Raw genomic sequence first — 14691 nt, 5'->3', positions numbered from 1 at the left:
AATCATTTTAGTATTTATAAATTATCTTAATGGTTTTTCCAACTAGGAAATTTGAATTTTCGAGTTTTCATTACAAATGGGAGTAGTACTGTACTATCAGGAGTACTATACAGTACTCTTAATGATCAGTCTATATTAGTTATAAGTGCATGAATACACTAATATTTCATAGTGTGGTAGAATATAGAAAATCTATCATCAGTCTGTATGTAGTACTTTGTATCAACAGTATTTATATTAGTTTATTTCAGTGATAAGTCTGTAGTACTGTAGTTGTATTAAAATGCGTAGCAGGCTATAATTGTTGTGTACTATAGCATTTGTGGCTTGGCTGTAGTGCAGTATGTGTTGGTATACAGTGGTATATATGGTCACTTTGTAGCACTGCAGTAATATTACAGTCAGCCTGTAGGATTGTGTTAGTGTTAGCAGTAGTACACAGTCATGTTTATAATCATTTTGTACTACTGTAATATTATAAAGCAGTATAATGGTATTTTGTATCAGTAATATTAATAGCAGCACAAAGAAATATTTATGAGTGTGCAGCACTCTAGTAGTATTAGTATATGACTGTATTTGGGGTCAAACTACAGTATTGTGGCTGTATTAGTAGGAATATACTATAGCATATGTGCTTTGCCTGTTAGTGTACAGCATTTTTAGTCACTCTGTAGCAACGCTGTAATTTACGGAAGTATCATGATTGGTCTGTAGTACTATATTTGTGTCTGTAGAATATGTAAGAGTTATTACAATAATTGTAATAAGTCTTAAATACCAAATTGCTATTAGAGTATAGAAGTATTTGGGGTCAGTCAATAGTACTGTGGCAGTATAGTACTCTGTAAGTATAAGGCTATACGTGTAGTCACTATGTAATAATGCATTAATATACAGCAGTACTATGTAGTACTAGAAGCAGTGTTTCTGGTCAGTTTTGCGCTTCCTCCTCGCGCCGCACTGCGCATGCTCCTCTCCACAGCAGCGGTTAGCATTGGGGGCTAACAGCCGGAGCGTGTAATGGCGGCCTCGGTGTTACTGGGGTCTGCGGAAAGCACCGGACTCAACTTCACGGTCGGAGCCGGTGGCAATGCTATCCTGGGAAACTCTAATGGACTGGGCCAGGCGGGCCCAGCGTCCTGGAACCGCTCCCTGGACCGGGCGCTGGAAGAAGCGTCGGTTAGCGGCTGTCTGAACCTCAGCGGCAGGAAGCTGAAGGAGTTTCCCCGGAGCGCCGCCAACCACGACCTGACCGACACCGTCCGGGCCGGTAAGTGAGGTCCAAAAGCGGCCAGCAGAACCATAGAGTCCGAGCTCTGTTGGGAGTGGCGAGGTGGTTAAGAGGGGTGTTTTAGGGATCTTAACGGGGGAAAAGTTGAATCCATCTTCCAATTCCAGAGGAGGAGGATGGAAAACAGTGAGGGCCGGTGTTGTGACAAACTGCGAGCCCCGGCTACATGAGGTCCGGCTTCCTCTTCTTTCAACGGCGACACACGCTCTTTGGTCGCTAACCGCTCAGATCAGACAGAAAAGGGGATGTTTGGTTATATTTTCCAACAGGGTCAAAGTTTAAAATGATCTCCTTCATGGAGGAACCTCTGCTTAGCACTGGTTACCAGTATTCCCAGTTAACACTGGCCGCATGACGCTGGTATTATGACTGTTATCATTTTAACTCGTTATAAACCTGCTCTGCTTCAGGCTGGTTTCTCATGAAGGTGAGGCCGAGGGACGAACTGTTTATCAGGGGTAACAGATGATGACAGCACACTGGTGCGGTCCGGTTAAACACAAACAGCCGGTTTTATTCTGCAGTCTCTGGTGATTCAGCTGGTCCGAGGTTCGGTTCGGATCAGACCCTGTAGGAAAGGTGAAGACACACCTGTGTGGCTTTGTTGTTTTGATTTGAACGCCTACTGCTGGCTCCGCCCCTTTGGGACGGTGTGGACCAGGAAACAAGCGCCCCCCTAAAAGAGCCAAATCAGCCGATTATTGATCAGGCATAACACAGATTAACCAAATTATGATTTATTTTAATAATTTATACACATGTAGTGTGATCTATGAGGCTCCACTGGAGATGGGACAGATGGGGAGAAAACAAAGCAAAAGATGATGAAATTGTAGGTAAAAATACAGGAAGATTGATTACAATGTGCTTATTTTGGGGTTCAGTGTGGTCGGGGAGGGGCATAACGGAGAGCAGATGTAGGCTCCCTTTGTTTGTGTCAGACTGTGATGGAGGAGGATACTCAGCAGGAACTCCATCATCTGCACTGCTTCATTTCTTCTTTTTTTTATTTTATTCATCGTGTTTTCTGTTGAGTCTGGTTTTTGACTGTGTGCAGCTGGAAAGATTTTTGATCTTACTTTTAATACTCTCTGACAGTTGATATAATGGTAACCATGGCAACAAGGCGTTGCTTTCACAAACAGGAGCGGCTGATTAGCATCTCAGAATTCTGAGGTAACACCTGAACTACAACCCAAAATCCCAGAAGAGATCATCTCTACTGCCCTGATATGGAGCTACTAGCATGTTATTACTATCTTCAGTCAGAGGCCTCTTCAGATTTGCTGCAAACTTGACTGCTGCTAGAGTTTCTTAATGCCCACAATGACTCTTTGAAGATACTTGTATGATTCCACAACATTTAGCTTTCCTTTAGGATGAATGAAGTGTTTCCAAACAGGCCAGATTGATCAATTTAAAGCCTTATCTACCATCTATGGTCCATCTAACGTTAGACTGTTGGGTTACCATGGTAACCGATGCTGAACACACTGGTTGCCTGAAGGAGGTTCTGCCTCGGGTTCTGTCCCTGCTGTAAACAGGAGCACCTGGTGACCGACTAACAGAGCACGCTCAGATCGCTCTCCGTTAACTGAGCGCGCTCAGATTGCTCTCCGTTAACTGAGCGCGCTCAGATCGCTCTCCGTTAACTGAGCGCGCTCAGATCGCTCTCCGTTAACTGAGCGCGCTCAGATCGCTCTCCGCTAACAGGGGCACTGATCACCTTCAGAACCGCTCTGATAGCAGCTTCTCTCTCTGTGGTTCCTGCCAGATCAAACTGAAATCCAACTTTGTGGTTTTGGTCTGTGGCTCACCCCTCTCCCTCAACAGCTCAAACTACGTTACCCAGAACTCCCGGCTGCAGCTCCATCTCTCCCAGAATCTGAGCCGAGGGCCTGGTGGCAAACAAACAAACAGGAAGTCCCCCAACGAACCACTTCCTGTTTGTGATGGTGGATTGATGAGCATCACCAGCTGCTGTTACAAACAAGGAAGCTGGGGTTACCATGGTGATGAGTGCTTCCTCACAGCTGCTCTGATAAATATAGCGTTTGTGGGTCGGCTCTGCATCGTGTCGCTGGCAGTGGAGTCAGCGGGGACTTTGGGAGGAGAACAACGGCAGCAGGGAGGAGTCCGGGTGATTCAGCAGAATCACTTCAAATATGGAGTCAGAGAACCAGAACCATCTGATGATTAATCACCAGAACCAGAGTCTAACTGATCTGTGTGTGTGTCCAGATCTGTCCCGGAACCGGCTGTCGGAGCTTCCTCTGGAGGTTTGCCTCTTCGTGTCTCTGGAGTATCTGAACCTGTACCAGAACTGCCTGAGGTCTCTGCCGGACGGCCTGGTGAACCTGCAGGCCCTGACGCACCTGAACCTCAGGTCACACACACACACACAGCAGAATGTACACACACACAAACGTCCACCTACTTCTATACAAACTGAGGACTTTACATGTATTGTAAAGTTTGATGTTTTATCCCATTGTCTTCATCTGTAAGGCTGTAGAGAATTGGAAGATAGGAAATGGAACTGATGTATGAACAGACTTCAAAATAAGAGCATGAATATAAACATCTAATTACTTGAAGAATTCATAAGCAAAACTTCATCAATAATGTTGAACTTTAATGTTTAATGGTGAACTAAGCAGAATTGCGGATTAGCTGATGCAGCTACTCTTGATGCAACGCATCAGTTGCCATTTTTTTGTGTTCTATGTTTGTATGCATTGTCTCTGTAAAATAAGCTAATAAGAGAAATGAAATAAATTAGTACTTTAGGATTTATCTGGGTTAGTAAAGAGTTAGTAAAGGGCTAAGTTAAAAACTAGCTCTGGTATTGTTACCACAGCTAATTTTATGCTTATCATTTAAATTCCTCTAAATTTAATTTAGAAGAAGCTAAGTGTGTTAAATTTTTTCAAAGTTGGCAAAACTTCACCATAAAGTTTAACATTTTAGAATTTATCCAGAAAATTTAATTTAGAAAAGCTAAGGTTGCTAAACCTTTTCTAAATTAGCCTCACTATTATTAACACTTCAGAATTCATCTGGAAAACTGTACACAGGAGAAGTTAAATGCAGCCAAAGTTTCCAAAAAAGTAAAAAACTAGCTTTATTATTATTAACAGAAATCATTTTAAGTTTAGCACTTGGGAATTGATCTGGAAAGCGGCAAAACGGTGGGCTAAAAGTTAGCCCTGCTGTTTATTTTTAACTTACTGCTTTAGAATTCATCTGGACAAATGTATTTAGAGGAAGATAAATGCACTAATAACTTTCAAAGTTAGCAAAATGCTAAGTTAAAACTTAGCTTTGCCATTAGCGGTAGAGTGGCCTCCACCTCTGCTGACCCGTCTGTCTGTCCGTCCTCCTCTAGTCGGAACCAGCTGTCCATCCTGCCGGCCGTCGTCTGCAGCCTTCCTCTCAAGGTTCTGATTGCCTCCAACAACAAACTGGTTTCTCTGCCAGAGGAATTGGGCCAGCTGAGACACCTCACCGAGCTGGTGAGTACGGTTCCTGATGGGCTGATCAGACCCGTTATTGATCAGAACTTTTGTTCGGTTCTGATCTCTTGCTGTCGGGTGCGGCAGGATGTGAGCTGTAACGAGATCCGGACGTTACCGTCCCAAGTGGGTCAGCTGGAGGCTCTGAGAGACCTGAACATCCGGAGAAATCACCTGGTCCGACTCCCTTCAGGTAAACTCACTCAGACACGCCCGGACCAGCCGGGAGAGAAACCAGAACCGGATCAGAACCATGTGACTCCTTTCAGAGCTGGCTGAGCTTCCTCTGGTGCGCCTCGACTTCTCCTGCAACAAAGTGACCTCCATTCCCGTCTGCTACCGCGGCCTGACTCAGCTGCAGGCCATCGTCCTGGACAACAATCCGCTGCAGAGCCCGCCCGCACAGGTACGCAGGAAGTGACATCACAGCTGCTGCTCTGCGGCTGAGCCTAACACCGTTCTGTCCTGCAGATCTGCATCAAGGGGAAGGTCCACATCTTCAAGTTCCTGAACCTGGAGGCCAGTAAGACCACGCCGGAGCTGCCCGAGTTCGACAGGAGACCTCTGACCTCCTGGTCTGACCCCACACACACACGCACTATAATGCTGCTCCTTCAGAATAAAAGCCTCATGACTGACTGCAGCTGTGTCCCGGCAGTGTTGACGAGGCGTATCCAGGGCGACCGTATGGCGCGCTGGACTCGGGCTTCAACAGCGTGGACAGTGGAGACAAGCGGTGGCTGGGCAACGAGGTCAGACCGTACTGCCGGAGCCGATCCGGCCGGTTCTGATCCGGAGCTCCGGTCCGTCCTGCAGGGACATTAACAGAACCTCGTCTTCTGTTCCAGGTTTCAGAGGAACCGTCAGAGCTGCCGGTCAGAGACCAGAGGCGAGCCGGACCAGGAGGACATGTGCTGCCCAACGGGACATGTGAGACTCGCTCAGCCGCCCACAGACTGTCACCTCCTCACTTCCTCCTCTTTTCCTCCTCACTTCCTCCTCTGTCCCCAGCAGATGGGGAGCTGGAGCAGATAGACTTCATTGACAGCTGTGTGGAGGAGGAAGAGGAGGGGAAGCGCCGTTCAGGAGGAGCAGACCGGAGCAGCCTCAGCTCTCAGTTCATGGCATACATCGAGAGACGCATCACCAGGGAGGTGAGGCTCCGCCCCCTCGTGCTGGAGGCTTTGATTCAGCCTGAGTCAATCAGGAAACGTCGTTGACCTAAGCAGGACGGATCTTATTTCGAAAAGCTCTGATTTCCTGTTCATGTCTTCAGGGTTCCCCAGTGAAGAACAGCTTGGCTCGGGCGGAAGACATGAAGAGACACAGCAGGTTAATAAAAACATCTAGCCCCGACCACGTCAACCTGTGTGTCCTCACTTCCTGTCTCACTTCCTGTCTGACTTTCTGTCTCTCCCAGAAACATGGCTGACGGCGTGTCAGCGTCTTCGAGCTCCCAGAGTCAGGTATGATGACGGAGCCGTCTGACAAGAAGCGTCAGCGACAAACTGGCTCCTCATGTTCTTATCCGTGTTTTTCCAGAGAGCTGGTTCTGGTTATGGTTCTGTTTCCGGTACTGGTTTTGGAGGTGTGGAGAGGATGAGAAGGGAGGCTCAGCTCGCCGCTCTGAGGTACGACGAAGAGCGGCAGAAGAACCGTTCTCTCCAGAGAGACAGCGTCACCAGCTACTCCAAGGTACATAACCAGGCATTCAGACACCAGTTTAACCAGTTGATCACTTTTTTAACCGGTCTCTATTTTAAAAGGTCATAGACCAGATTAACCATTTTGTTGCCAGTTTTCCAGTAGTTTCTGCAGTACCAGTTTAACCAGCAGGGGGCGTCTCTAACTGGTCCTGCTGTTGTTTTGCAGCAGAAAGCAGCTCAAAGTCCGTCCAAGTGCAGTCCAGAACCTGAGGTGAGTCAGTCTTCATTTCTTACTCATTTACCTGCAGACCCTCTTCTTCTTCGTGTTGATTGGACGGCACAGAGCCGTAGCCCCGCCCCTGTGTTTAGGACACGCCCCTTTATGTCTGTTGATGTGTGTCTGGTGTTTGTTGTCAGAACGTCTACCCCTCCAGGCGCTCCACCCACACAGATGACTCTGCCCTCATCATGGTAAGAGCTTGGAGCTCCACCCACAAGCTTGCATCTCATTAACGGTTTTCAAAATAAAAGCATGCAAAGGGATCAGTGGGTTTTCTGCATGTGACATCACAGATTCCTCTCTGTTGGTTTCTGGTCCAAAGATGAAAGAAAACTTCTTCCTTTTGGTTTCTGACCTCTGATCCCTGACCTGACCTCTGTCCTTCTGTCTTTGCATGTTGATTTGAATTGGTGATAGCTTCCTGTTTCCTACTGGTTTCCTCTCTGTCACTTCCTGCTCTAATGGTTTCGCTCTCACAGCTCTGGAAGTTCTCAGGTGTGTCCAGGTATGTAACCGTCCTGTGTTTTGTCTTCTCAGCAGGGGGAGGACAGAGCCACCTTGTCTCCTACAGGTAAGAGCAAGACCAATCTGAATACTGCCCTAACCTCACCTACAGCTCCTCCCACTCTGAACCTTCTGTTTCCTCTCAGCCAATCAGTCGCCTTCGTACCCTTGCTCAGGAGGCGGGGCTACCAGTCGGACATCTGGCCTGCGACCGGAGAGCTTCCTGTATCGCCTCAGTCAGAGGGATGAGAAGAGAAAAGGTGTGTTTTCACCTGTGATGTTTGAATGGATATGTGAATGTCAGCGCAAGGCCTTCTGGGTAAATAAAACCAAAACAAACGTGTTAGCCTAGCGCTAGCAGGAGAAATGGCTCCTGGTCTTTAGCCAAAGACTAAAGAGAAATCCTCCAACCGCTAAAATGTGACGCCTCCATCTTGTTTCCATCTGGTGAAGAAGGAAGTTGCTCTCAGTGTCTTCAGAGGTTTTTGTGTCGTTTCCTTCAGTGGTTCTTGGTGCAGCGCCCCCACAGGCCAGGAGAGGAACAGGTTGGTTTGACTCAGAGCAGAGAGGAAGAGAACCACAGCAGCTGGAAGTGGAGCAGATGATGAAGTTTTGGTTCCAGTAGAATACCAGATTGGTTCTGGAGGTACGGAAAACATTTGTAGCTGGAGTGTGACTGTTCCCTCTCTGCCCTGCAGGGGACGCTGTTTCTGCGCTGCCTCAACCCAAGGAGGAAGCTCCTGCTGCTCCTCCTCTGGTGGGTGAAGACGCAGCGCTGGTGGAGCAGCTCAGGAAGGTACGTAGCTCCGCCTCCTCCGCCTCTACTGCCCTGTGATTGGTCTGCTCACCGACTCTCTCCTCCCGCCCAGAACATCGAGGCCCGGCTGAAGGTGGCGCTGCCGAGCGACCTGGGCGCCGCCCTGACGGACGGCGTGGTGCTGTGCCACCTGGCCAATCACGTGAGGCCGCGCTCCGTCCCCAGCATCCACGTCCCGTCCCCCGCTGTGGTGAGTGTCTCTGATTGGTCAGTTGATGCTGTCACCCCAGCTGACCTCCGCTGACCTCTCTCTGCAGCCTAAGCTCACCATGGCCAAGTGTCGCCGCAACGTGGAGAATTTCCTGGAGGCGTGTCGCAGGATCGGAGTCCCACAGGTAAACACACACCTAGGAGACGGAGGCTGAATCCAACTCAGTCAGACTGCAGACTGCAGGGAGGACGAGCTAAACTTCAACACCAATACATCAGCGTTTAGATACCTAACAGACTGGCACCCCAACCAGGAGCTTAAAAGCTTCCTGTGTTGAGCCATTCTGTCTGTAATTCACCACAGTGGGCAACAACAACTAAAGACAAATAAAAAAAAATAAAATTCCTTCTGGATAATTCCTAGCAGTTCACCGATTGCCGTTTTCTGGCCAATCACAGATTTTTAAAAAGCCTGAACTGCTGATTTCAAGTTTGGCTAAGTAGCTAATAGTTTGATAGTTCAGAGAGGCTCGTTGTAAATCAGAAACTTTATGCTCACAAACAGCAACTGTCCTCTCAGCGATCTGGCTGTTGACTTCCTGCTCAAGATGAGATGAGCCTTTAAACTGATTGTTGTAACAGAAGTTGCTGTTCAGACGTTTGGATTCAGTCTGAACCATCTGATGAAGTTTCTTCTTCTTCTCCTCTTTCTAAACTAACAGCTGCCTTTCTTCTCTTCATCTTCCCGTCTTCCATTTTGCTTCCTGTTTCACTCCTTCCTCGTTTTTATCCTCCACCGTGTCCATCACACCCACACACTCAGGACCGCCTCTGCTCGGTGGGCGACGTTCTGGAGGGGAAAGGGGGCGGGGTTTACGGGACGCTGCAGGTGTTGCTCTCAATGGCCCCGCCCACTCTTAGCCCCTCCCTCCAGGTCCAGATGGCCGGCTTTGCCCTGTTTTACCTGTCTGTCATGTCGGCTCTCTGCGCCATCTATGTTCACCTGGCGCCGCACGCTTAGACCCCACTGGAACCTCTACAGGACCTCCGTCGGGTTCGGTCCGTTTAGCTGTCGTCTCCCGCTGTAGCCACACCGTTCCTGACGCACAGAAACGTGGAATACTTCATGAACAAGCACAGCTGCAGGTTCCCTCTCCTCTGGAGAACGCCGGGTCCAGTTGGGATGGTCGGTACCTCTAGTGAAGGGTCGTCCAAGTCCAGTCCAGATCTAACATCCTTCAAATCAACCGGTCGGTACCAGGCCTCTGCAGGGCTGATCCGCAGGGCGTCCATGCATCCTTAAAATGTCTTAAATTAATGTAGTTGAGATTAAGGCCATAAAACTTGTTAAACCCATTTTAAAAAACCAAGTCGGCCTGAAACATGTTAATCACAGGTGTTACGTTTTGTCACGGCAGAAATATTTGTTCTCATGTACATATGAAAGTGACAGATTATATATTTTTTTCTGTTCAGACTGCTGTGGACAAAGTCGGATATGAAATGAAAAAAATTGGATTTGGGTCGCGTTTGCCTGCTCTGTGAACGTAGCCTAGCTAATGCTGCGCTCAGACCAAACTGTTTTGCCAAAACGTAGCCAGCGCCTCAAGTTGGACGCATCAGAATCGTCTGTTGTCTGTTGTGTTCTGATGGCGACATAGATGGAGGACACAACCATATCTGCCATCTTTGCTAGCTAGAATTAGCCTTCTAATTAGCGTCGGGGCCTCCACATCCTGACAGGACACCAACTACAGGTCAATACGTCACATAGCTCAGTCTCTCTGATTGACGTGCTACACGCCCGGCAGCGCACCATAGACGTGCATCCATGTGTGCGCATCGAGTCGCGTTTGGTCTGAACGCAGCATTAGAATCTGGACTGGGACTTGTGGACCTGAACTGGGGATGGTTATGGGACTTGTGGACTCGGCACAAACATTTTGGACGCAGCCCAGATTCTGTGGGTTTGACTGGGATTTGTTAGGTTAGTTTCAGACCTCTGACTGCACTGGGACATTTGGACTTGGACTCTGACTTTTCTGGGACTTGTACCAGGACTTTTTTTGGCTTGAACTGGGATTTCGTGGACCTGAGGATAAGCCGTAACGTGTCTTTGCCGTTGTTCGCCGAGTCGTAGAGGATCATGCCTCAGCTAGAGGCAGAACTTCCTGTCCGTTTGGTCCGTTTCCTGCCTGCTGAAGCTCCGCCCCCTCGTGCCTTACGTCCGCCTGCCTGTCAGTGTTTTTTACCGTTCTGACCGCGTGAAGCGGGTCAGGACCAGAACAGAACCGAGTCCGGGACTCTGGGAGTCGTCTCCATGGTAACCATTATGTTCTGCTGCTGCTGTGAGGTCAGGATGAGGTCACACCCCATGACCGTTCCCCTTTTTATAAGATGAAGAGTGATGATGATGATGATGATGATGATGATGATGTGTTTTTAACCTCGGATCGGTTTGGATTTTTCCTCTCGATTATCTAAATAAAGTCCAGAAAAACATTTTGACTCATTTTTTCCCCTGAGCTCACCTGAGTTAGCAGAAATACTTCCAAGCTTTTCTCCTCCTGAAACGATTAATCAGATTAATTGAGATGAGCCAGCTAGTTGATAATTGATTAATCGTTAACTGCAGAATACAGACTCAACAAAAAATACCATTTGCTGAAAGAACAACACACTTAGAGCTGCAATGAAGTCAAAACTTTACAACAAATATTAACGTTGTACATCTAAGATAGAAAAAACAACCATTGTCTGTTATTATTTTGCACCCAGAAATCCTTCAGTAGCAGATTTAGCTCCACCTGGTTCAGATTCGGTAAAAAAAACCCTCAAATAAATATATTTATTCTGTTTTTATGTATTTCTAAGACATAAGCGATTAAATGAAAAATCTGCAAGTTGCATCTTAGAATTGCAGAAAAAAATTAATTCTGTAAAGAATCTTAATTACTACTCGATTCAGAATCGATTCAGAATCGATTCAGAACTCTCAGAAATTGATGTTGGTCGATTTGAATCGATTTTAATTCTGCTTAAAATTATATTTTGAATTGTTTTTTTTTTTTAAAGAAAAAGCCAGGCAGCTAAGCTAACCTAATACTGGTGAATGAAGTTACAGATATTTATGCAGAAATGGAGCCTTAGAATTTTTTTAATAAATTTTTTATTTGTCTTTTCGTCTTGTGTCCAAAACGTAAAGTGAATCCCAGAAACAAAATGGTTTCTGAAATAAAAATCGTTTCAGAATCAAATCGCCGGACGCTGAAAGATTCGTATCTCTATTGCAGCCCTACTTGTGAGCGAGAGAAAACGACAGTCCTTTAGACTGCTGACTGGCAGTGCTCAGCAGCAGCACTCCTTCCCTCCATCCCACATCACTTCCTGTTCTTCCTGCTTCTTTTTCCTGAGTTGCCATGGTTACGGTTGTTTTGTTCCTTAATTTAAGTTGTCATCGTTTGACCCACCTTTCTGTTGACGCCCCGCCCGTCGCTGTCTGCTCTTCTTCTGTGGTGTTTGTCTGTGCAGACTAAGTTGTGTCTTCCGCTCCACATACTGGAGGAGCGAGGGCTCCCCCAGGTGGCCGGGACGGTCAGCGCGCTGCTGGACCTGGCTCCACCCAAGCAGTCCGTCTCCACGACGATGGCAACGCCACCTGGGCCCTCCGTCATCATCTAGCCGCTGCCGTTGCACGTGCTCAGTCGGCCTCCTGTAACAACCAATCAGAGCTCGCCGAGTTCCCACAGCCAGAAACGAGTCGTTGTGACGCCGTTCAGGAAGCTGTGTGGCGTATGGAAGCCCATCAGTGCCAGGAAGTTAAAATCAGGAGTTATAAATGAAAACGTCGATAATGTTTGATTGTGCTGATTGATCCAGATCAACACTAATGTCTGAGTTTCCATGGTAACAGCAGGTTTTACTGCTTTGACTGGAGGAAAAACGCATAAACGATATTTTTTAAACTCTAAAACGTTTTTAGACTATTGGTTGGGAAAAATCAAACTCAGGCAGAGAGTTTTTGACCATTTTGTTCTTGTGGAACATCTGATTGTTTTGCTTTTTTGTGGGAATATTTTTTATAAAGTGAGTGGAAAATTTTATTTTAAAAATTTTCTCTCAATCCTTTAAATTAATCTAAAGTACATACCAATTGAACTGTAAAAATACATTTAAAAACGATTTACTTTTGTGTGAAAAGTTACATTTTACACTGATTTACCATACTTTTTGATTTTAGCTTTTACCTTGCTGGTTGATTTAATTTTTGCTCAAATGGGCTTCCATACAGCGTCCATACAGACTTCTGGCAGGTGAGTGTTTTTCTCTGGATGTTTGAGGCATTCTCACTGATCCCAGTACTGATCCCAGTACACGGGGCTTTCCTACTGGTGCAGGACCGGTAACCTGCTGGAAGCTGCATGTGGATCTGATGGAGACACAAAGAGCTGAGATCAAACCGTCACGACTGAACTGAACGAGTCTTTAGAAACTGAACGAGTCTTTAGAAAATAAATGAGTCTCGATAAACCAAATAATTCTTCAGAAACCAAAATAGTTTTGAGAAACTGCAGAGTCCTGAAGAACTTAACTAGTCTTTAGAAACTAGTTTATGATTCATCGTCTGAATGAGTCTCGAGAAACTAAACAAGTCTTCAGAAACTGGAACAGCTTTGGGCAACTGAATGAGTCTTGAGTAACTAGACTAGTCTTTGGAAACTACGAGTCTCAAGGAAGGGAACTAGTCCTGAGAAAGGAAACAAGTCTTGAGATAGAGTACATCAGTGGTCCCCAAGTCTGTGGACCAATTGGTACCGGGCCGCGTAAGAAGCAATTAAATATTTTCGTTTTATGTATTATGTGAGTCTGGAGGATCTTTTATTTTGAAAATCCTTTAACCGGACTCTCTCGGTTCCGTCTTGCCGCCAACATGGAGCCACAAGCAGCAAAATGAGTCAGAAACGGATCAGATTGTTTGTAAAGTTTCTTTGTGAAGGGAAAAGGCCCAGAGAAGAGACAGGAGGATGGATTTATCCCGGCAGGTGATTCCCACAGTCCAAGCTCTGCATGATATGGTGACCGGATGTTAATGAGGAAATGAAGCTTCAAGCTGCTTCTCCACTAGAGACCAAGAACCCGGAGCATCAGCAACACTTCCGGTCTCATCGTCTCTCATCTCTCCCAGATGGACCGTCTGGTTGCAGAGAAACAAGCTCAGGGCTCCATTAGTCGTTATCCTGAGTTAAAGTTTTCACAAAAGTAAAATGTTCGTTTTTGTGGCGCATCTGTATCTTATTTTGAAGGGATATATAAACGTTACCATAGCGACCAGAGTCAGAGAGCGTTAGGGCAGTGGAGAGACGAGAGGAGAGGAGCTTGTGAGTTTTAGGTCTGGTTCACACCATTTAAGGATTGTGGGCCGATTTTCCAAACCTCTGTGACCACAGAGCCGATAAAAGTCCAACAGATTCGATCAGGAGCAACACGCCACAGAACCGATTCCACTCACGGTTCTGTGGATCCGTGTAAAACCCCAGTAAAACCCCCAACATAGCAGACATAAATTTAGAATAATCAAACAGGATGACGATGTAGAAGCAGCAGTGACAGTTTGTGGCTCATTTTAAGCGATAAAAGGCAAAACAAAAAGAAAAGGAGTTTGATAAAAGATGGCGGAGCAGCTGCTCTATTTGCTGCTCTATGATTTGGAGGTGAGTCGTGTTTTTTCATAGTTAACATTTTTAACTGAATAATCATAACCACATATAATAAACATATATAAAAATGACCTTTACATATAGTAATAAACATTTCCACATATCACCTCTGATGTCCACCGGACTCTCAGTTGCCATGACAACTGTCTGGGATTCCCCGCCGTTCTTACGTCATCGCGCTTTCTGATTGGCTACCTGTCACATTCAACAGGCTGCGTTTCGCTCCCAGTCAGTAAAATCATCACAGGCTGAGATAATCGGGCCGAGACAATGTTGAATACGAACGATTTTAGTTCGGGCGTATTCAACACACCACTCACTGCAGGACGTTGTAAGATTGTCGTAAAGGGAAAATCGGGGCAAAAAAAACCAATGCTTTAGCTGGAACACCAACATGCAGAAGCATTATCTGACGGTCCCGGGTCGCAGCAAAATGACCAAGTCTTGACCGGTCCATGGTAATAAAAAGGTTGGGGACCACTGGAGTACATGACAGAGAAACTGAACTAGTCTCAAGAAACTGAAGGAGTCTTTAAAAACTGAACTAGAAAGAAAGAAAACAAACAGACCAGAGACAGAAAGCGAGTCTTGAGAAACCAAACGGGTCTGGTGTAACCAGACAAGACTTGGAAAACAGAACGAGTCCTGAGAAAGAGAATAGGCCACAGAATGTAAACGAGACATCAGAAACTGAACGAGTCCCAAGGAACTGAACTAGTCCCCAAAAAGGGAGCAAGTCCTGAAAAAAAAGAGTAAGCCAGAGGAAGA

General features: G+C 46.4%; 1 protein-coding gene across 6 annotated transcripts; it reads left to right on the top strand.

Annotated features, from left to right (window-relative positions):
* Positions 1 to 968: 968 nt before the first annotated feature.
* lrch3 (leucine-rich repeats and calponin homology (CH) domain containing 3) lies at positions 969 to 12843 on the top strand. 6 transcript variants are annotated; one of them, XM_028045239.1, is made up of 20 exons: positions 969 to 1273; positions 3536 to 3680; positions 4683 to 4809; positions 4897 to 5002; positions 5079 to 5215; positions 5281 to 5384; positions 5468 to 5561; positions 5658 to 5739; positions 5821 to 5963; positions 6086 to 6141; positions 6230 to 6275; positions 6352 to 6504; positions 6685 to 6726; positions 6873 to 6926; positions 7273 to 7306; positions 7386 to 7499; positions 7938 to 8035; positions 8109 to 8246; positions 8314 to 8391; positions 9030 to 10708. In XM_028045239.1, the coding sequence occupies exons 1-20, from the start codon at positions 1024 to 1026 to the stop codon at positions 9225 to 9227; spliced, it is 2199 nt and encodes a 732-aa protein (XP_027901040.1). In that variant the 5' UTR covers positions 969 to 1023; the 3' UTR covers positions 9228 to 10708. The 6 variants fall into 6 exon arrangements, with proteins under 6 accessions (XP_027901040.1, XP_027901043.1, XP_027901038.1 ...); XM_028045237.1 differs by having other exon boundaries at positions 970 to 1273; positions 6682 to 6726; XM_028045240.1 differs by lacking the exon at positions 9030 to 10708 and adding an exon at positions 11738 to 12843 and having other exon boundaries at positions 971 to 1273; positions 6682 to 6726.
* The last annotated feature ends 1848 nt before the right edge of the window (positions 12844 to 14691 follow it).

Source organism: Xiphophorus couchianus, chromosome 18 (genome assembly GCF_001444195.1).
Source record: "Xiphophorus couchianus chromosome 18, X_couchianus-1.0, whole genome shotgun sequence".
Classification (NCBI taxonomy): Eukaryota; Metazoa; Chordata; class Actinopteri; order Cyprinodontiformes; family Poeciliidae; genus Xiphophorus; species Xiphophorus couchianus.
This window is presented reverse-complemented; position numbering and strand designations above follow the sequence as displayed.